General features: G+C 38.5%; 1 protein-coding gene across 7 annotated transcripts in view; it reads right to left on the bottom strand.

Moving 5' to 3' along the window:
- The window catches only part of BBS9 (Bardet-Biedl syndrome 9), a 457,168-nt gene that overhangs the window by 431,610 nt on the left and 1,663 nt on the right, over positions 1–23,895 (bottom strand). For 5 of the 7 annotated variants that reach the window (XM_079152332.1, XM_079152331.1, XM_079152335.1 and 2 more), the window contains exon 2: positions 6,362–6,484. In XM_079152332.1, the coding sequence (XP_079008458.1) occupies positions 6,362–6,473 (112 nt within the window). In that variant the 5' untranslated portion in view covers positions 6,474–6,484. Of the gene's footprint in view, positions 1–582; positions 761–6,361; positions 6,487–23,895 lie in introns of those variants that run through there. The other 2 variants (XM_079152334.1, XM_079152333.1) reach the window with 2 other exon arrangements.

Raw genomic sequence — 23,895 nt, 5'->3', positions numbered from 1 at the left:
TCAAAGACAGCCTCAGCAAAAGCAAGGCACTAAGCAACTCAGTGAGACCCTGTCTCTAAATATAATACAAAATAGGGCTGGGGATGTGGCTCAGAGATAGAATGCTCCTGAATTCAATCTCCGGTAACTACCCGCCCCCCACAAAAAAGAAAAGAGGAAATAGAGACATGAATGCCATGTTAAGAAATACACACAGAAAAAAAATGTTCATGTGACAATAGTGACAGAAGATTGGAGTGGACATCTAAAAGCCAAAGAGGATCTGGTACTACCAGAAGCTAGAAGAGGCAAAGAAGGATCCTAGAGGCTTTGAAGTTGATATGACCCTGCCAATACCTTGACTTTAGATTTACAAAGTCTCTAGAACTGTGAAAATACATCTCTAAACTACCTTAATTTATGGTGCTTTCTTATAGTATTTCTAGGAAATTTATTTCCCTCTATTTAAAACTAGAGGTTCTACATATTCATTTACTGAGAAGTTTTCTATGTATCAGACAAAGGTTTAAAGAGTTTACATGTGCTAACTCATTAAATCTTCATAATGACCATATGAGATGTACTCTCATGGGAACTTCAAACCTGAATGGAGACACCTAAGTCTTCAGGAATCTGGTGCTAGGTGATCTGATGTCCCAGAGGTCTGCAAAGTCTCTGGAGCTATGTTCATTCCTGTATCCACCAAGACTTGGCCAGCTCAATTCTTCCTGCATTTGGAGAAGCTCACTCTTTTGTCAATCTCCTTAAATTTATCAATTTCCTGTTATTTGTCAGGCAAGAAAAAAAATTTTTTTAAAGTGAACTGATGTACAAATGAGCATCAGAGAATAAACTGCAGGTACCACAACCCACAGGGATGTCTGGAACTGGTTCTTGAGTTCAGCTGAGGCACAAAGCGGTAAGATTACTGTTATTCTAAGAGGTTATTCTACATGGGGTGAAACAGTACTATGTACAGTAACAGAACAGTCAAGTTATCACCTCTAGTTGTCTGAGGTCCTGCACACATTGCAGGTGAACCTCTAGTGGCCTGGACAGTTGCTGCCACAGGTCCACTGAACAGGAAGGAGGAATGCCAAACGTGACATGGATTTTCTAAGGTACTAGATAATTAAAAATAATGGACTTCACCCTCAAAATTCTCAACTTAGGATAAAAAAATAAGACTCAGGATCTCCAGGACTTTTCAGAGTTTCCTACTAATTGTCTCAGTGAGACCCATGAGAGAGATGGATTCTTTGGGTTTTAAATTACTGTAACGTATGAGCTGACAAATCTCTTCAGGTTTCTGAAGTAAAAATTATGATGTTAATCAGCGTGACTAAGAGTATACTGTTAAAACGGAGTTACTAAGAGTCCAGAAAACCTGGAGAACACTGAAACCTCCAAGTTTTTCTAAAATGATCCCCACTTATCTTTTGTGTCTTGTCGTGCCCTCATCCCATTATAACTCACTGCATTCAGAAATAAAAAGATCAAGATGATCAAGTCCATCCAATAACAAGCTAATTCTCAAAAGTAAAGGGTATGTGTGATTTTGGGGAGGCGGGGAGAAGTGGAACTGAACCCAGAAGAACTCTACCACGGTCTCACTACTAAATTGCTGAGGCTGATCTCAAACTTGTGATCATCCTTTCCCAGTCTCCTGAGTCACTGGGATTACAGGCATGCATCACCATGCCCAGCTCTATGTATGATTTTTTCTTTTTCTTTTTTTTCTTTTTTTTTAATACCAGGGATTTAACCCAGGTCCACTTAACCACTAAGCCACACTTCCAGTCCTATTCTGTAATTTTATTTAGAGACAGGGTTTTACTGAGTTACTCAGAGACTCGCTAAGTTGCTAAGGCTGTCTTTGAACTCATGATCCTCCTGCTTCAGCCTCCTGAGTCACTCAGATTACAGGCATATACACTGCGCCTGGCTCTATGTACGATTTTTATAACAGTTAGCAGGACTGTTAGAGTAACCAGATTCCAAGTAATAATCTGACTTACAGATTCGAGGTATGGCTAACTAATAAGGGATTCCACAGGAATTAAGTAAGTAGGAAGGCATTAAATAGAAAACTATTAAGGCCTTTTTTATGAAAAATAATTCAATTGTAACAAAACACTACAATATGTTCATCGCATTCATTAAGACCTTTTTTTTTGAAGACTGATAACCATAAATATTTCAGTAAGTGAAAAAGAAGACACCTCAGTCATGGCTTCTTGCCCATTTTCATACAAAAGTCAATTGCCAGACTCAGCACCCCATGAACAATGACAAGGTTTTATGTAAATCCTTTCTATCACACCCACATGCCTAATGTGAATTTTACTAATATCCTTCCCTACAGGATGGGTAGTCATTCATTCAGACATACTCAGAAAATAGAAATACCCAAGCCCTGCAAGAATACCGAATATTGGGGCTAGGGATGTAACTTAGAAGAACATCTACCTAACATTTGTGAGGACCTGAGTTCAATCCCCAGCACCAAAAGAATAAATAAATAAAAGCATACATACCTACTGAATACTGGCTTTGAGTTACTGAGTAATAAATCTAGAAGCCGAAAGGACACTGTTGTTGCCAATTATGAAGGCCCAGGGATACATGAACTGTTTATCATAGTTCATCCAATGGGAGAACAAGGCCACTATGTGCTTTTTTTCTCAATTTCTGAGAGTTTAAAAGAAATATATTTCCTCAGAAAATGATATACCATTCCTTTGGTTCCCTAACACATACACTTAAGAGATATTATAAGGGCTATATAGAAATCTATCTCCCCACCAAGGCCAAAATCAAAATACTACTACTATGCCAGATTTGGGACAGTTTTCAAATTTCAAAGCCAAAAACACTAACATGTGAGATTTTAGTAGTAGAAAGTTTGGTTAATTAAATAGTGTATGATAGGGGGATAGGGGATTCCTATCATATCCCTATTTAATTAACCAAACTTTCCAACACTAAAATCAAATAGATCTTGATTTGATTGAGAGTTCATCAGTATACATGCAAACTTCTCCACATCTGTGTTTACTCTTTCCTTCCTGCATTCATGAAGATCTCATGCCTGTTCAGGGTTAATCCTCCATTTACATATCAGACCCCATCTCTGTTCACCTTCTCAGGATCCCTGCTGTACCAATGACAGCCTCTATCCTACACATTATCCCTACGTTTCCCCATATCATCATCGTCCTTTTTTCCCTTCACAGCTAAGTTTCTTTAAAGAAGCATAAACCCTCAGTCTCCCCACCTTCCACTCTCACTCACTACAAACCTGGATCTTGTTACCATTGTGGACACCCTCATCAAAGACACTAATGAACCACTTCCTGCTAAATGGAATAGAAACTTTCCAGGCCACTTATCATTAAAACTTGCCTCCCAGGTAGTAGCCCTGCTGGTTCATCTGCCTCTCTGCCAGCCTCCTCAGAACCTATTACTGACTACTTTTCTCAAACTCCCCCTTTAATGCTTGCATTCTCCAGGCTACAGTCCTATACTTCCCACATCTTAATTCCAACTGCTCTCCATGTGGAACTTCACCTATTCTCAGGGCTTCAGATACAACCATCACCAAATCTTTACCTCTATTCTGTATACAACCAGGACCCTGTTCATTCCAAATTTTTACCTCTATTCCATATACTACAAATTTCTATCTCAACCAGAACATGTCCGAAACTTCTCTCATCAACCTTCTATTCCAAAACAATAACAATAATAATGCTCAAACTTCAGAGTGCCACCATTCAACTCTGGAGCTTTTCAAAATTCAGATACCTGAGCCCCACCACTTCACCCAATCCCAGAGAATACAATCTTATAGGATCTTGTAGGTCTGGAATAGGTAATCTTTGCATATAATAATCACTCCAAGATATTACAACACAGGTGTCCAGGCTTTGAGAAATAATGATTAGTGTTTTTGTCTATGAAGGATATACACATGCAATAATTTTTCTGTAGCAATGCTACTCACAGTGGACATACACTGAGGGGGAGCAATATCTCAACACACTGATAACCCACTGGTGGTACTCTAGTAAGGCGCTCTAACAAAAATATACAAGTGGTCTGGGGATATAGTTCAGTTGGTAGGGTGGTTGCCTTGCATGCACAAGGCCCTGGGTTCAATCCCCAGCACCACCATAAAAAAAAAAAAAAAAAAAAAAAAAAAAAAAAAGAAAGAAACTAGGCATGATAGCACATGCCTGAATCCCAGTAACTTGGGAGACTGAGGCAGAAGGATCGAGTTGAAGACCAGTCTCAGTAACGTAGCAAGGCCCTAAGCAACTTAGTGATACGCTGTCTCAAAATAAAAAAGGTCTGGGAATTTGGCTCAATGGTTAAGCATCCCTGGGTTCAATCCCTGGTACCAAAAAAAAAAAAAAAAAAAAGACATACATAAATGAGCAGAAAATCAGTTATTCAGGCACAATGGTGCACTCCTGTAATTCCAGTGAATCAGAAGGCTGAGGTAGATTGCAATTTTGACTCCAGCCTCATGAATTTAGCCAGGCCCTATGCAACTAGTGAGATCCAGTCTCAAAATAAAAAGTAAAAGTAAAAGTAATGTGATGTAGCTCAGTGGTAAGTGCCCCTGGGCTAAATCCCCAGTACCAAAAAAAAAAAAAAAAAAAGAAAAAGAAAAAAGAAAATCAGAAAGTATAGTTTCCAACCAAGTTGAGAGTTAAGATACTTTGCACAGAAGTGGGTTTGAAATTGTTCTCTCTGGTAGATATTTTCGTGGCAAGATTCTTCTGTGGGGTCAAATAATAGGGGAACCATAAGCTTTAACAATTGGGCAGAAGTAGGTTTGATTATCCTTCAGAGACCCCTCAAGGACATTCTCTGAATAGAAGGTCATTCCATCTCCTATTGGAGGAAAGAAAGGCCTACATTTCCTCAGAAATAATTGAGAATGTGCTCACTGTAGTTTAGAGCCTCTCATTCTTCTTCTTTGCCAATATAATTTTCCCTTTTCACTTTGTTCCCCAGATCCTAGTGATTCTATTATAGTCAAAAGAAATAAAAATGTAGGGGACATTATTTATATATACTGAACGAAACAATGGTTATAAGCTTTCTTTCTAAGAGACCAAAGATTATTTGAATTGCAAAATAAAATAAAAGTTACTATAATTATTTAAACCAAAAAATATTTCATATAACAATGATATGGAACTAAACTGATTTTTTATATGGGGGGGTTGGATTGGGGTTGAATTTTATTTTGTTGATGTTGCTTTTTGTTTGTTTATTGTTTTTTCACTACTGGGGATTGAATTGAGGGGTGTTTTACCACTGAACTCATTCCCAGCCTTTTTTGAGACAGGGTCTTGCTAAATTACCAAGACAGGCCTTGAACTTGCAGTCTTCCTGCCTCAGCCTTCCAAATCGCTGGGATTACAGATGTGCAGCAATGTGATCAGCAGAACTAAACTATTCTAAAGACCACTTAAAACACATGAAGATCCCGGCATGGTGGCACAAATGCCTGTAATCCCAGCAAATCAGGGGGCTGGGGCAAGAGGACTGTTAATTTGAAGTCAACCTCAGTAACATAGCCAGGCCCTAAGCAACTAAGCAAGGTCCTGCTCAAAATAAAACATTAACAAAGGGCCAGGGATGTAGCTCAATGTTAAAAGACTCCTGGGTTAAATCCCCAGTATGTAAAAATTTTAAAATTAAAAAATAATAAAACACATGAAGATGTAAAGAGGAACAAGTAATGTAAGAATAGAATAGGATGCAATAACAATAAACAGATAATGAAGCCAGGATGAGGATGTAGGTTGGTGATACAGGTTCCCTGGGTTCTATATCTAGTACCACACACACACATACATAAAAGATTATAATTATGTTTTATAATGTATATATTTAAAAGGGCAAATCCAATAAAGGCACAGTAACAAATGCTTCTAATCCAGTCACTCAGAAGGCTGAGGTAGGAGGATTGTAAATACAAGTCCAGCTTGGCAACTTAGTGAGAGTCTGTCTCAAAATGAAAAATAAAAAGGGCTCAGGATGTACCTCAGAAATAAGAGTCACCTAGGTTCAATTCTCAAGCAATTCAAAGTTTGGGGGTGTAGCTCAGAGGTAGAATGCTTGCCTAGTGTACACAAGGCCTGAGTTTTGATCACCAGAACCACAAGGAAAAAAAAATAAATAGTAAATAATTAAAAGGCAAATCATTTATATTTGTTATCTTTTAAGTTTTGCTCCAAGATGCACAGTCATGATGGCTGTGGCTACAGTTCAGTGCTAGAGCACTTGTCTAGAATGTGTGAAGCCCTGGCTTCAATTTCCCACCACCACCAAAAAAAAAAGAAGCAGGGCACAAGTTGCTTACCTTGTCCATTTCCACTATTATCAACATCAGCCAAACACAAACAGCCTTGATCAAATTCTTCTTTTTCCCCCAGAACAGTAGACCACCAATCACGGGCTTTAAATAAAGACATTTTCTTTCACTCTAAAAAGAAAGCATTTGTTTATAATAAAAATTCACTTCACACTATGAATTAATCATCTCTTAAGGCAGAACAAATTAAACTTGAATACTTTGAGATTAACATTTATGTATTTAACTTTAATTGTTTTGTATTTGGTACTCTTACATGAAACCACAAATCCAAGTGATTGGAATCCACATTAATTAGGTATTTTGCAATGTCATTGGTAAAGCTGGGCTGAGAAATTTTTCACTCATGTTGAACTAATTCTATCCTCTAAGACATCTAGAAAAGAACTGTACAAAGAACAAAAAAAAGAGTGCTTTGCATGATCAAGATTCAAAATCTAGCCCAGCACGATGGTGCACACCTGTAATTCCAATAACTTGGGAGGTTAAGGCTGGAGGTTAAGCAAGTTCATGACTAGCCTAAGCAATTTAGCAGGACCCTGTCTCAAGAAGAGCTGGAACCAGACATGGTGGTACATGTCTGTAATCCCAGGGACCTGGGAGGCTGAGGTAGGAAGACTGCAAGTTGTAAGCTGGGCTGGGGATATGGTTTGGTGCAACTGGGTTCAATGCCCAGTATCAAACAGGGGCCAGGGTGGTGGTGCTGGGGATGTAGTTCAGTGGTAAAACACCACTGGGCTCAATCTTCAGTACTGACCCCCACCCAAAAAAGAAGGCAAGATGGAAGAGAGAAATTCACACAAAGAAACAGAAAAATTGGTTTGCAGGTCCATTCATACAACTACTGGTGTGTCCTCAGGCACTAACTAGGTATGTCCTCAGGCAATCATGCAATCTCTCTATACTCTGAATTTTTATCTAGAATGAGCATCTACCAACCTTACCTCCTATTGAGTTACTAATGTGAATGTATACTGGACATTTTAATTCCAAAGCATCACATACTCTGGGATTCTACTAGAGTTTGTTTCCGTAACCTACATGAAGCTTTCCTTCATGCTACACTGATATAAATGGTAGTTAGGAAATACAGTCAATTCTCCTAATTTGCAACCATCATTATATAAGATCACCAGAAATACTAACTTAACAAATCAGCAAATACTAAAAGCATTGCTCAGAGAAGAAAATACAGGGTTAGGTTCCTGAGAGCCTCTAGTCATATTATTATCAATCGATATATAATGTTGTTTTTGTGCATGTATGTTTATTTAATACATATTGTTGACTTATTACCATTGAACTCATGGCCAACAGCACTATAACTCAGCCTGAACAAAGCACATCTACTTATACACATTTTCTCCATATAGTACATCACAGACTTCTTACACTTAGGAACATTAGGCAACACTTTAGCATATACACCTTAAACAGGGGAATCACCAGGAAAAGAAATGCAACTTTTTACAAAAATGCACTCAGCTACATCTTCTGCCTAAAAATCTCTTTAAAAAGTACTATTAGAAGAATGGGTAAGAAGGGCTGGAGTTGTAGCTCACTGGTAGAGCACTAACATGAGTGAGGCACTGGGTTCGATCCTCAACACCACATAAAATTAAATAAATAAAATAAAGGTATTGCATCCATCTACAACTAAAAAAATTTGATAAAAAAGAATGGGTAAGTAAATTTTCATGACAGATTTGAAAACTGAAAGCATGAATAACAAAAGAAAAAGTAAATAAAGTGAACTTAATTAAAATTCAACGCTTTTGTATTTCAAAGGACCCATCAACAAAATAAAAAGATAACCCACAGAATGGTGAAAAAATTTGCAAATCATATAACAGAGAACTAGACCTGCATTTGTAACCTACAAAGAACTCATACAACTCAATAACAAAAGACAAAAATACAACTAACAGTGGGCAGTCGAAGAAGACTTTAGAAGGCAGAAAGATCTTCCATGCTCTTGGATAGGCAGAATTAATACTGTCAAAATGGCCAGCCTACCAAAAGCACTATACATATTTAATGCAATTTCTATTAAGGTTCCAATGACATTCTTCCTAGAAATAGAAAATGCACTCATGAAATTCATCTGGAAAAATAAGAGGCCCAGAAGGGCTAAAGCAGTCCTTAGCAAGGAAAGTGAAACAGGAGGCATCACAATACTAGACCTTAAATTATATTACAGAGCTACAATAATAAAAACGGCACAGTACTGACACCAAAATAGACATGAAGACCAATGGTACAGAACAGAAAACAGAGAGACAAGCCCACATAAATACAGTTATCTCATACTAGACAAGGAGCCATTAACATACATTGGAAAAAAAGATAGTCTCTTCAACAAATGGTGCTGGGAAAACTGGAATCCATATGAAATAAAATAAAAATTAGACCCCTACTCTCACCATGCACAAAACTCAACTCTAAGTGGATCAAGGACCTGGGACTTTAGATCAGAAAACCCTGGGCCTAACAGAAGAAAAAGTAGGCCCAAATCTCCATGTCAGCTTCAGAAGTGACTTTCTTAACAAGACTCCTAAAGTACAAGAAGTAAAATTAAGAATCAATAAATGGGATGGACTCAAACTAAAAAGCTTCTTCACATCAAAGGAAATAATCAAAACATGAAGCCTACAGAATGGGAGAAAATGTTTATCCCTTACACCCCAGATAGAGCATTACACCTCAGATAGAGCATTAATCTCCGGAATACATAAAGAACTCAAAAAACTTAACACAACTTGGAGTTGTGGCTCAGTGGTAGAGCACTTGCCTAGCATGTGTGAGGAACTAGGTTCAGTTCTCAGCACCACATATAAATATATGAATAAAATAAAGGTCTATCAACATCTAAAAATTTTTTTTTAAAAATTTAACACCAAAAAACAAATAACCCAATCAATAAATGGGCTAAGGAACTAACAGACACTTCACAGAAGAAGAAATACAATCAATCAACAAACATGAAAATATGTTCAACATCTAGCAATTACAGAAATGCAAATCAAAACCCTGAAATTTCACCTCACTCCAGTCAGAATGGCAATTATCAAGAATACAAGCAACAATAAATGTTGGTGAGGATGTGGGGAAAAGGTATACTAAATATTGCTGGTGGGACTGCAAATTGGTGCAAGCACTCTGGAAAGCAGTATGTAGATTCCTCAGAAAACTTGGAATGGAACCACCCCTTGACTCAGTTATCCCACTCCTCAGTTTATACCCAAAGAACTTAAAATCAGCATACTACAGTGACACAGCCATATCAATGTCTATAGCAGCTCAATTCACAATAACTAAACTATGGAACCAACCTAGATGCCCTTCAACAGATGAATGGTTAAAAATACGTGATACATATACACAATGGAGTATTACCTGGCCTTAAAGAAGAATGAAATTATGGCATTTTCCGGTAAGTGGATGGAAGTGGAAGCTATCATGCTAAGTGAAATAAGTCAATCCCAGAAAAACAAAGGCCAAATATTTTCTCTGATATGCAGGCTGCTGACTCACAACAAGCTTAGGGGGAAGGAGGAGGAGTGGTTCACTGGATTGGACACAGGGAAAAAGGGGGAAAGGAAGAGGGGATAGGAATAGGGAAGACAGTAGAATAAATCAGACATAACTTTCCTATGTTCATATAGGAAACACAACCAGTGTAACTCCACATCATGTACCACTATAAGAATGGGAAGCTATACTCCATGTATATATGATAAGCCAAAATACATTCTACTGGGCTGGGATTGTGGCTCAGTGGCGGAACACTCACCTGGCATGTGTGAGGCATTGGGTTCAATACTCAGCACCACATAAAAATAAAATTAAAAGTATTGTGTCCATATACTACAAAAAAAGTACATTCTACTATGATGTATAACTAAAAAGAACTAATTTTTTTTTTTAGTTGTCAATGGATTTTTTATTTTATTTATTTATATGCGGTGCTGAGGATTGAACCCAGGGCTTCACACATGCCAGGCAAGTGATTTACCACTGAGCCACAACTCCAGCCCAAGAACTAATTTTTTTAAGAGTGGGCAGTTGGTAGTATAGCTCAGTAGTAGAGCACATGCCAACCATGTGCCTGGATTCAACCCTCAGCACAAAAAAAAAGGCAGGGTGGTGACGGCAATGGTTCTGAATACATGTTTCTTTCAATAAGATATACAAATGGAGATAGCACATAAAAAGACACTTAACACCATTATTAACCATGAAAATGACAAATAAAACTACAATGTACCACTTCACCCATTATGATAGCTAGAATCAAAAAAGTAATATATGCATAAATTGATTTTTATTTAATTTAGTTAATTGTCTTGAATTAAAAATAAGGAACTAGGGGTAGGGCATGATCACACAACCTAAAATAAAAAATTAAGATAGTAGGATAATGAGGCAAAAAGGTCCTTGACACACACCAGTCCTCAGTCTTGTACTTCCCAACCTCCAGAACTGCAAGAAAATAAATTTCTATTTTTTTATGAATAACTAAATCCATGGTATTGAATTTTAGCAGCACGAAACAGACTAAGACATGATAGGATCAGCAATTTCACTCCAAGGTATGTATTAAAGAAAAATGAAAACATGTCCATACAAAAATTTACACAAGGGCTGGGCTTATGGCTCAGTGGTAGAGCACTGGCCTCAAATGCATTGGGCACTGGGTTTGATCCTCAACACCACGTAAATAAATAAAATAAATAAAATAAAGGTATTAAATTTACACGTGAATGCTTATAGTAGCATTATTCATAATAACCAAAAGGTGGAAACACCCAAATGTCCACCAACTGATGAATATATAAAAAAGAGATGGCATATCCATATAATTGAATATCATTTGATCATAAACAAAGAATGAAGTACTAACGTATGCCACAACATGAATGAACCCTAAAAATGTTATTTTAGCTGGGCATGTTGGTGCACTGTCATCCCAGTGACTCAGAAGACTGAGGCAGAAGGATCACAAGTTTCAATCCAGCCTCAGCAACTGAAGGAGACCCTGTCTCAAAATAAAAAATTTTAAAAAGGATTGGGGATGTAGCTCAGGGCAAAGCGATTCTGCATTCAATGGCTAGTAACAACAAAACAAAGCAATATGCTAATTAAAAGAAGTCAGTCACTAAAAGACCACTTATTACATGATTCCAGTTATATGAAATACCCAGAATAGGCAAATTCATAAAACAGAAAGTATTAGTAGTTGCTTCTGGCCAGCCAGTAGAGGAGGCAAAAAGGGTTATAAATAAAGAGTAAAAACTTTCACTTTTCAGGGGTTGGAGATATACAGCTCCGTAGAGTGATTGCTTTGCATGCATAAGACCTTGGGTTCAATCCCCAGCACCACAAAAAAAAAAAAAAAAAAAAGAATTATTAGAAAATAATAATTTGAAGTTAACAGGTACAGACCTATAAATAGGCACAAAAGATAAGCTTCTAAGTTCTTATAAAAATAAATAGGAGATACTTTATCCCCTAAACTCTAGAAAGTCTCCTCAATACATATCACATGACATTTTCCATTCGGTTTTTACTATTTATTTATTTATCCACATGTTACTTTCTACACCAAGTTCACTTAAATTTAGGTTACATTTAAGAGATGGATAATTTTAATATCTCATTGACATAGTCCTACGATATAGAAGGAGAATAGAAGAATGGCAGTGGCAATAATAACCCCAAATTACATTGTGGGAGGAATATGTGGATCTGAAAGCAGATTCTGGAATTAGGAGGCCAAGACTCTGAAGCTATTATTCAATTTTGGAACTTTGCTTTCTCCAGGTTATGCTAGTGCCACATCGTATTTCAAAAAGTAGGAATCAGATTTTCCACTCCAGCACAGATGACAAATGCATGTAAAGTTAGAAAAATATTGCTTTTCAAAGAAAATATTTCAAGGACCCAGTGTTGGGGTCTTCAAGAAGACTTGAAAGCTGGGAGTGGTGGCACACACCTATAATCCCAGCTACTTGGGAGGTTAAGGCAGGAGGATCCCAAGTTCAAGGCCTGCCTCAACGACTTAGCAAGGCTCTAAGCAACTTAGCTAAGGATGTAGTTCATTGGTTAAGTGTCCCTGGGTTCAGTCCCTGGTACCAAAAAATAAAAGAAGAAAAAGAAGATTCAAAAGACACAGGAACTGGGACTGGGGTTGTAACGCAGTGGTACAGTGCTTTTCTCGCATGTGTGAGGCACTAGGTTCAATCCTCAGCAGCACATAAATAAATAAAAATCAAGGTGTTGTGTCCATCTACAACTAAAAACAAAAATTAAAAAAAAATAAAAAAAGACACAGGAACTGAAGTCAGACCTGGATTTACTTCTTCACCCCATATTCCAGCTATATAATTTCAAGGCAAGTCCCTCATCCTCTAGTCTCCAAACTGTTTGGGTAGTGGGAGAATAAAATAGCCTCGCCAGGAAGGGAGGCACACACCTGCAATCCCAACAAAATGGGAGGCTAAAGCAGGAGCATTGGAAGTTCAAGATCTTGCAATCCTGCCCTGGCAACATAATGAGACTCGCTCAAATTAAAAAATAAAAAGGGCTAGGGCTATGGTTCAGTGAAAATATCCTTGGGTTTAATACCCAGTACACAAAAAATAAAGTGAAATCAAATCAAATGAAGCCAGACATGATGACAAACCCCTGTTATCCTAGCACCTCAAGAGGTTAAGGCAGAAGAACAGCAAGTTCCAGGTCAGCCTCAGCAACTTAGTGAGACTCAATCTCAAAAATAAAGTAAAAAGGACTGGGGATTTAGCTCTGAGGTATAGCACTCCTGCATTCAATCCCCAGCACCTTAAAAAAGGGGGGAAAAAAGAAATGAAACAGCCTAACACATGTATTCTTTTAGCCAAGGCCCGATCCATAACAAGCACTCAATAAATATCAGATAAATGCCAATAGTAATGTAGCAGAAGTAACAACAGTAATAATGGGGGTGATGGTAGTGGTAATATGTTATGAGAAAAACAAAAGTACAAATAACAATTTCAAGTTCCACACTGATTTTTTGTTGTTGTTTTTTGTTTTTTGGTACCAGGGACTGAACCCAGGGGCACTTGACCACTAAGTCACATCCCAGCTCTTTTTATATTTTATATTTCAAGAATTTAAATGAGACACCCAAAGGCTAATAGCAATCTTTCTCTGTGCTGTAGAGTACTTAACCCAGGGACTTGTGCATAAGAAACAGTTCTACCACTAAGGTATATCAATAGCCCCCAGTAGTAATCTTTGGCAGGGTATGGGAGGAACATTGTGTTTTATACTGTTTCAATACTAGAGATATTGACTGCTGGGCCTCATACAAGCAAGGTCAGCACTGTAGCGGTTAGCTAACTCCACAGACTTTCTTTTTTTTTCCTCTTTTTTTTTTTTTTTTTTTGTACTAAGTAATGAATGCAGGGATGCTGTACCACTGAGCTACATCTCTACCACCTTTTATTTTGAGACAGAGCCCAATGCTGGGATTATATACATGGACCAAGCCTGGCTCTGCAGTCCTTTTTAAAATACTTACTCTATTCTGAGACAGAATCTCCCTTAACCCACTACATCCCATTGTCCCATTAATGGAGCACCTATAAAGATTAGTTGGAGAAGAGCTAGCCTTTTTAACAAATGGTGCTGGGAAATCTGGAAGTCCACGTGTAGAAGAACAAAATTTGAACCCGATCTCTCACCCTGCACTAAAGTCAACTAAAAGTAAATCAAAGACTTAGGAATTAGAGCAGAAACTGCAACTGCTAGAAGAAAATGACACCCAACACTCCAGCATGTCAGCACAGGAACTGACTTCCTCAACAAGACTCCTAAAGTTCAAGAATAAAATAAAAAGTCAATACTGGGTCAGGTGTGGTTATGCACACCTATAATCCCAGCAATTTGGGAGGCTGAGGCAGGAGAGTCACAAGTTCAAAGTCAGTCTCAGCAATTTAGCCAGACCTTGTTTCAGTGGTAGAGCGCTTGCCTGGCATGTGTGAGGCACTGGGTTCAATCCTCAGCACTGCATACAAATAAATGAATAAAATAAAGGTCCATCAACAACCAAAAAAACTTTGAAAGAAAAAAAAAAAGGTTTGGAATGTGGCTCAGTGGTTGAAAGCCCCTGAGTTTAATCCCCAGTACAAAAAAAAAAAATCAGTCTAAGTGGGATTGCATCAAATTAAAAAGCTTCTGCACAGCAAAGGAAACAATTAAGAGAGCGAAGAGCCTACAGAATGAAAGATCTTGACACCTGCTCCTCAGATAGGGCATTAATATCCAAAATATACAAAAACTTAACGCCAAAAAAAAAAAACCAATCAACAAATTGGCAAAGGAATTAAACAAGTACTTCTCAAAAAAAAAAATACAAATGGTTAACAGATACATGAAAAAATGTTCAACATCTCTAGCTGTTAGGGAAATGCAAATCAAAACTTCATTGAGATTTTAACTCACTCCAGTCAGAATGATAATTATCAAGAATAAAAATAGGGGAGTTTCAAGATGGCGGCCTAGAGGGTGGCTGCATTTCATGTTGCTCGAGGACTCAGGATTCAAAAGAGGCGAAATTGAGAGACTTGGGACCAACTCAAAGCAGCCGGGTGAGTCGCTCCCATAGGGGAGGCGTCCCGGATGGGGCGGTAGTCCCGGAACGCAGGGAACTTTGTGAAGTAGAGCTGCCGGCGAGACGCCCCTCCCCCCGCTAGAGCAGTGAACTCGGACAACTGGGAGCGTCGTAGAGGAGGCCACTCAGCACAGCGCTGGGACTCGGAGCAACCACTGGGGCTCCGATGGCTGCCCAGGGGAGGAGCGGCGAGGAGAGCTGTGTGGACTCAGAACATCGGGGCCTGCCCTGAGGAGGAGGAGGAGGAGCATGGCCGCTTGGATTCGGAGTGACTGCACCAGAGCTACAGGCGGTTGCCAGAGGAGGAGCTGCGCGGTGAGCTGTTTGGACTCTGAGCGACTGCTTTTGAACACCGGGGCCTGCCCTGAGGAGGAGGAGGAGGAGGAGCGTGGCCGCTTGGACTCGGAGTGACTGCACCAGAGCTACAGGCGGTTGCCAGAGGAGGAGCTGCGCAGCGAGCTGTTTGGACTCAGACCACTTCTTAACACCAGGGCCTGCCCTGAGGAGTAGGAGGAGGAGGAGGAGGAGCGCGGTGGGTCGCTTGGACTCGCAGTGACTGCATTAGAGCTCCAGGCGGCTGCTCAGAGGAGGAGGCGATTGGTGAGTTGTTTGGACTCAAAGCGACCACTCCTGAACACAGGGGGGCTGCCTGGAGAAGCGTGGTAGGTCGCTTGGTCTCGAGTGGCCGCACCAGAGCTCCGGGCAGTCGCCAAGAGGAGGCGAGCAGCTGGTCACGTGGATTCAGAGCCACTCAGAGCAACCGCTCCTGAACACCCGGGGGGTTACCTGGAGGAGGAGGAGGAACGGGGCGGGTCACTTTGACTCGGAGTGATTGCCCAGGGCTACGGGCGGTTGGTGGGAGGAGGAGGCACGCAGTGAGTTGCTTGGACTCCTAGTGACCGCACCAGAACACCGGGCGGCTGTCTGGAGGAAGAGGCGTGCGGCGGGTCTCTGGTACTCAGAGCGTTTGTACGGGGCCCCAGGTGGCTGCTCAGAGGAGGGGCCGCATAGCCAGGCGATTAGGTGCAGAGCAGGGTCCCAGGATCTAGGAAGCTTCTTGGTGGAAGAGCCGCACAGAGACACGCTTAGGGGCGGAGCAAAGGTTCCAGGACTGCGGACAGATTCTCTGAGGAGACGCAGCCTAAGGAGACTCGTCTGCGAAGGGTGAGGCTCCAGGGCCCACGAGGTAGGGCCGGGCCCCTGGGAACTTTGCAGAGGAAGGCAGCCCAGCCCAGGCGGTAGCTGTAAATTGAGGGGAACCTCTAGGAGGGGAACTGACCAGCGAGACCTCCCCACCGGGTGAGTCTTCCCTGCCAGGTGAGGTTTCCCCACAAGGATGGTAAAACCAGAGACACAGGCCCAAACAGGCCTTGCCTTAGCCCGCAGCCTAGTTCCCCTTTGGATGACCATTGGTCAACAAGTGGAGGCACCTCTGCCCACTAGCAGGGAATATACCCCACCTGAAGGCCACCACTCCTAGAGAGGCAGCTTCCTTGTGGAGCACCGCATTATCAACTTCCTCCAAGACTTCAGCCTACTGAAGGCTAAGAGGGGATATATATAGAAATCTTCTGGGACACTGTAAGTCAATAGAGGAAATCTGCAATATCTCTGCGGTCCACTGATACCTGAACAATATGAGAAAACAAGGAAAGAAAATGCCGCAAACAAATCTAGATGTTACATCAATAAAACCCAATGACAGCATGGCAGAGGAAATGACAGAAAAGGAGTTCAGAATGTACATAATTAAAATGATCAGGGAAGCAAATGATGAGATGAAAGAGCAAATGCACGCACTGAATGATGAGATGAAAGAGCAAATGCAAGCATTGATTGATCGCACCAATCGACAATTAAAAGAGCAAATACAGGAAGCAAAAGATCATTTCAATAAAGAGTTAGAGATATTGAAAAAAAACCAAACAGAAATCCTTGACATGAAGGAAACAATAAACCAAATTAAGAACTCCATAGAAAGCATATCCAGTAGGATAGAACACCTGGAAGACAGAACCTCAGACATTGAAGACAAAATATTTAACCTTGAAAACAAAGTTGAACAAACAGAGAAGATAGTAAGAAAACATGAACAGAATCTACAAGAACTATGGGATATCATGAAAAGGCCAAATTTAAGAATTATTGGGATTGAGGAAGGCCTAGAGAAACAAAGCAAAGGAATGAACAATCTATTCAATGAAATAATATCAGAAAATTTCCCAAATCTGAAGAATGAAATGGAAAATCAAGTTCAAGAGGTTTGTAGGACTCCAAATACACAAAATTACAACAGACCCACAACAAGGCAAATTATAATGAAAATACCTAACATACAAAATAAAGACAGAATTTTAAAGGCTTGTGAGAGCAGAGAACCAAATTACATTCAGGGGGAAACCAATACGGATATCAGCAGATTTTTCAATCCAGACCCTAAAAGCTAGAAGGGCCTGGAACAACATTTTTCAAGCCCTGAAAGAAAATAGATGCCAACCAAGAATCTTATACCCAGCAAAACTTACCTTCAAATTTGACGATGAAATAAAATCCTTCCATGATAAACAAAAGCTAAAAGAATTTACAAAAAGAAAGCCAGCATTACAGAACATTCTCAGCAAAATATTCCATGAAGAAGAAATGAAAAACAAAGAAGCAAATCAGCAAAGGGAGGAATTATCCTAAAGGAATTGTCAAATAAAGGAGGAACCAAGTTGTGTCAAATAAATAAATAAATAAAATTTAAAAAATGAACCAAATGACCAGGAAACCAAATCATATCTCAATAATAACCCTGAATGTTAATGGCCTGAACTCATCAATCAAAAGACATAGACTGGCAGATTGGATTAAAAAGAAAGATCCAACAATATGTTGCCTACAACAGACTCACCTCATAGAAAAAGATACCCATAGACTAAAAGTCAAAGGATGGAGAAAAACATACCATGCACATGGACTCAGCAAAAAAGCTGGAGTATCCATCCTCATTTCAGATAATGTGGACTTCAAGCCAAAGTTAGTCAGAAGGGATAAAGAAGGTCATTTCATACTGCTTAAGGGAAGCATAAATCAGCAAGATATAACAATCATAAACATCTATGCCCCAAACAGTGGCTCATCCATGTATGTCAAACAAATCCTTCTCAATTTCAGAAACCAAATAGACCATAACACAATAATACTAGGTGATTTTAACACGCCTCTCTCACCACTGGACATATCTTCCAGACAAAAATTGAACAAAGAAACCATAGATCTCAATAACACAATCAATAATTTAGACTTAACGGACATTTATAGAATATACCATCCAACCAAGAGCAAATACACTTTCTTCTCAGCAGCACATGGATCCTTCTCTAAAATAGACCATATATTATGCCACAAAGCTAATGTTAGCAAATACAAGAAGATAGAGACACTACCATGTATTCTATCAGATCATAATGGATTGAAGTTAGAAATAAATGAAAGAGTAAAACACAGAAACTATTCCAACATCTGGAGATTAAACAATATGCTATTATATGATGAATGGATAACAGAAGATATTAGGAAGGAAATTAAAAAATTCTTAGAGGTAAATGAGAACAAAGAAACATCATATCAAAATCTTTGGGACACTATGAAAGCAGTACTTAGAGGGAAATTTATTTCATGGAGCGCATTTAATAAAAGAAGTAAAACTCAACAAATAAACGACCTAACACTACAGCTCAAAGCCCTAGAAAAAGAAGAACAGACCAGCACCAAAAGTAGTAGAAGACAGGCAGTAGTTAAACTCAGAGCTGAAATCAATGAAATTGAAACAAAAGAAACAATACAAAAAATTGACAAAATAAATAGTTGGTTCTTCGAAAAAATAAACAAAATTAATAAACCTTTAGCCACACTAACAAAGAGAAGACGAGAGAAAACCCAAATCACTAAAATTCGGAATGAACAAGGAAATATCACAACAGACAAGATTGAAATACAAAACATAATTAGAAGCTATTTTGAAAATCTATACTCCAACAAAATAGAAAATTTCAAAGACATCAACAGGTTTCTAGAGACATATGAATTGCCTAAACTGAACGAGGAGGACATACACAATTTAAATAGACCAATTTCAAGTAATGAAACAGAAGAAGTCATCAAAAGCCTACCAACAAAGAAAAGTCCAGGAGCAGATGGGTTCTTAGCCAAGTTCTACAAAACCTTTAAAGAAGAGCTCATTCCAATACTTCTCATAGTATTCCATGAAATAGAAGAGGAGGGAACCCTCCCAAACTCATTGTATGAAGCCAATATCATACTGATACCTAAACCAGACAGAGACTCATCAAGGAAAGAAAATTTCAGACCAATATCCTTAATGAACATCGACGCAAAAATTCTCAACAAAATTTTAGCAAATTGCATACAAAAACATATTAAAAAGATAGTGCACCATGATCAAGTGGGTTTCATCCCAGGGATGAAAGGTTGGTTCAACATCCGGAAATCAATAAATGTCATTCACCATATCAATAGACTTAAAGTCAAGAATCACATGATTATTTCACTAGATGCAGAAAAAGCATTTGATAAAATACAGCACCCCTTCATGCTCAAAACACTAGAAAAAACAGGGATAGTGGGAACATTCCTTAACATTGTAAAGGCCATTTATGCTAAGCCCATGGCTAATATCATTCTAAATGGTGAAAAATTGAAAGCATTCCCCCTAAAAACTGGAACGAGGCAGGGATGCCATCTTTCACCACTTCTATTCAACATCGTTCTTGAGACTCTAGCCAGAGCAATTAGACAAACCAAAGAAATTAAAGGGATACGAATTGGAAAAGAAGAACTCAAACTATCCCTGTTCGCTGATGACATGATTATATATTTAGAGGAACCTGGAAATTCCACCAGAAAACTCTTAGAACTCATAAGTGAATTCAGTAAAGTAGCAGGTTACAAGATCAATGCTCATAAATCCAATGCATTTTTATACATAAGTGATGAATCTTCAGAAAGAGAAATTAGGAAAACTACCCCATTCACAATAGCCTCGAAAAAAATAAAATATTTGGGAATCAATCTCACAAAAGAGGTGAAAGACCTCTACAATGAGAACTACAGAATACTAAAGAAAGAAATTAAAGAAAACCTTAGAAGATGGAAAGATCTTCCATGTTCTTGGATAGGAAGAATTAATATTGTCAAAATGGCCATACTACCTAAAGTGCTATACAAATTCAATGCAATTTCAATTAAAATCCCAATGACGTACCTTACAGAAATAGAGCAAGTAATTATGAAATCATCTGGAAGAATAAGAAACCCAGAATAGCTAAAGCAATCCTTAGCAGGAAGAGTGAAACAGGGGGTATTGCAATACCAGATCTTCAACTCTACTACAAAGCAATAGTAACAAAAACGGCATGGTATTGGTACCAAAATAGAAAGGTAGATCAATGGTACAGAATAGAGGACACGGACACAAACCCAAATAAATACAATTTTCCCATACTAGACAAAGGTGCCAAAAATATGCAATGGAGAAAAGATAGCCTCTTCAACAAATGGTGCTGGGAGAATTGGAAATCCATATGCAACAGAATGAAACTAAACCCATATCTCTCACCATGCACGAAACTAAACTCAAAATGGATTAAGGACCTCGGAATCAGACCAGAGACCCTGCAGATTATAGAAGAAAAAGTAGGTCCAGATCTGCAACATGTCGGCTTAGGACCAGACTTCCTTAATAGGACTCCCATAGCACAAAAAATAAAAGCAAGAATCAATAACTGGGATAGATTCAAACTAAAAAGCTTTCTCTCAGCAAAGGAAACTATCAGCAATGCGAAGAAAGAGCCTACAGAGTGGGAGAATATCTTTGCCAATCATACTTCAGATAGAGCACTAATCTCCAGAATCTCTAAAGAACTCAAAAAACTCTACTCCAAGAATACAAATAATCCAGTCGACAAATGGGCTCAGGAAATGAATAGACACTTCACAGAAGATCTACAAGCAATCAACAAACATATGAAAAAATGTTCAACAACTCTAGTAATAAGAGAAATGCAAATCAAAACTACACTAAAATTCCATCTCACCCCAATTAGAATGGCGATTATCAAGAATACAAGCAACGATAGGTGTTGGCGAGGATGTGGGGAGAAAGGTACACTCATACATTGCTGGTGGGGCTGCAAATTAGTGCAGCCACTCTGGAAAGCAGTGTGGAAATTCCTTAGAAAACTTGGAATGGAACCACCATTTGACCCAGCTATCCCACTCCTTGGCCTATACCCAAAGGACTTAAAATCAGCATACTACAGAGATACAGCCACATCAATGTTCTCAGCTGCTCAATTCACAATAGCCAGACTGTGGAACCAACCTAGATGTCCTTCAATTGATGAGTGGATAAAGAAACTGTGGTATATATATACAATGGAATATTACTCAGCCACAAAGAATGATAAAATTATGGCATTTGCAGGCAAATGGATGAAATTGGAGAATATCATGCTAAGTGAGATAAGCCAATCTCAAAAAGCCAAAGGACGAATGATATCGCTAATAAGTGGATGATGACTCATAATGGGGGGAGGGAAGGGTTAGGGTTAATGATAGGGTTAGGGTTAGGGTTAGGGAGGGGGGCAAGTATGGAGGAAGGAAGCACTGTATAGAGGGAAAAGGGTGGGAGGGGTGGGGGGAAGGGAAAAAATAACAGAATGAATCAAACAACATTATCCTATGTAAATTTATGATTACACAAATGGTATGCCTTTACGCCATGTACAAACAGAAACAACATGTATCCCATTTGTTTACAATAAAAAAAAAAGAATAAAAATAATAACAAATGTTGAGAATGTGGGGGAAAAGGTACACTCATTATTGGTGGGACTGCAAATTAGTGCAACCACTCTGGAAAGCAGTATGGAGATTCTTCAAAAACTAGAAATGGAACCACCAAATGACCCAGCTATCCCACTCCAAAAGATTTAAAATCAACATGCTACAGGGATGCAGCTACATCAATGTTTATTGCAGTGCAATTCACAACAGCTAAGCTATGGAACCAACCCAGGTACCCTTCAACAGATGAGTGGATTAAAAAAAAGTGGTATATATATATATATATATATATATATATATATATATATATATATATATATACATACACACACAAGGGAGTATTACTCAGCCATAAAAAAAATGAAATCATGGAATTTGCCAATAAATGGATGGAACTGGAGATTATCATGCTAAGTGAATAAGCCAGTCCCAAAAAGTCAAAGGTCAAATGTTTTCTCTGAATGTGGAAGCTAATCCAAAATAACGTGGGGGAAAGAGAGAGAGAGGGAATTCCATCAATACAGAGAAAAAATTAGTAGAGTAGATGAGTGGGATTGACAGGAAGGAAGGAGGAACCGGAAAGGGGAAGAAAAGTGGAATGAATCTGATCAAACTTTCCTGTGTATGTACATGAATATACCACAGTGAGCCTTAACATCAAGTATATCTACAAGACACTAAATTAAAAAAAAGAAAAAAAACTGTAAGAAAATTACAGAAAGATCAGCAGAGGGAGCGGAGCAAGGGAAGGGAGGAGGGGTTGGGGGAAGTGCTGGGGACTGAATTAGAGCAAATTATATTCCATGCTTTTGTGATTAGGTCAAAATGTATTCTAATGTAATATATAACTAAAAATCAATAAAGTTAAAAACATTAAAAAACTTAAACTAAGCAAAAAATTAAAAACTTACAAAACTTTGAAATAAGTGTTTATTTTTGGAGTTCTATTCTTTTTAGAAAAGTAAAAGATGAGTAGTGATGGTATTCATTAATACAATTGATGTCATCAAATTACATAATAAACTCTAGATTATGACTTCCAAATTTATTTATTTATCAGTAATGAAGACTTAATCCAGGGGTGCTCCACCACTGAGCCACATCTCCTGCCTTTTTTTTTTTTTTTATTTTGAGACAAGCTTTTGCTAAATTGAAGAAGCTGACATCAAATTTACAATCCCCCTGCTTCAACCTCCCAAGTAGCTGCGATTGTAGGTTTGATCCACCATGTTCAGATGATAATCTTTAATTAAAATGTCATTAATCATCAGAAATGTTTTGTAATAACTTCATATTACATATATATTTTTTAAGACTTGCTACATTAGTAGTATTAGTGCATTACTGGTACTGGATTTTTTTTCCTGCAATTGAGTATATCCATCAAGAAGTTGTATCATAAATTTAAGCCTAAATTGTAATTTAGGAGCACAATTATACAAATTGTGTAACACATTCCTCAAACTCTCACAAAGAAGTTGAGGTTATTTTCAAAATAAAGTCTCTTATTTTTTAATTCTTCTAAATAATAGTCCATTCTAAACCAGAAAAGGTGGCACATGCCTGTAATCTCAAATACTTGGAAAGCTCAGGCAGGAGGATCACAGGTTCACTCAGCAACTCATGAGATCCTGTTCAAATTTTTAAAAAGAGGAAACCTAAGGATCTAACTCAGTGGTAGAGCGCCCCAAGTTCAACTCCCAGTATGGCTTAAAAAAATTAATCCAGTCATCAAAAAAAGAAATCTTATCAATTACTCTCTTTACATATTGCTAATAAGTTAGCCAATATCTCTCTCTGAAAATGTTGGCACACTTTAGTTAAGACTCATAGTTTTAGGGCTGCAGTTAACTCAGTGGTAGAGTGCTTGCCTAGTATGTATGAGGCACTGGGTTTGATCCTCAGCACAGCACCACATAAAAATAAGTAAAAAAAGAAAGGTATTGTGTCCCCCTACAACGAAAAAAAAATTTTTTTTAAAATAAGAAAAAGTAGTCAGGCACCGTGACACACGCCT

Source organism: Sciurus vulgaris, assembly GCF_902686455.1.
Source record: "Sciurus vulgaris genome assembly, chromosome: 8".
NCBI classification, from domain to species: Eukaryota; Metazoa; Chordata; class Mammalia; order Rodentia; family Sciuridae; genus Sciurus; species Sciurus vulgaris.
Note: the sequence above shows the minus strand (reverse complement) of the source record. Positions and strands in the feature narration are given on the sequence as shown.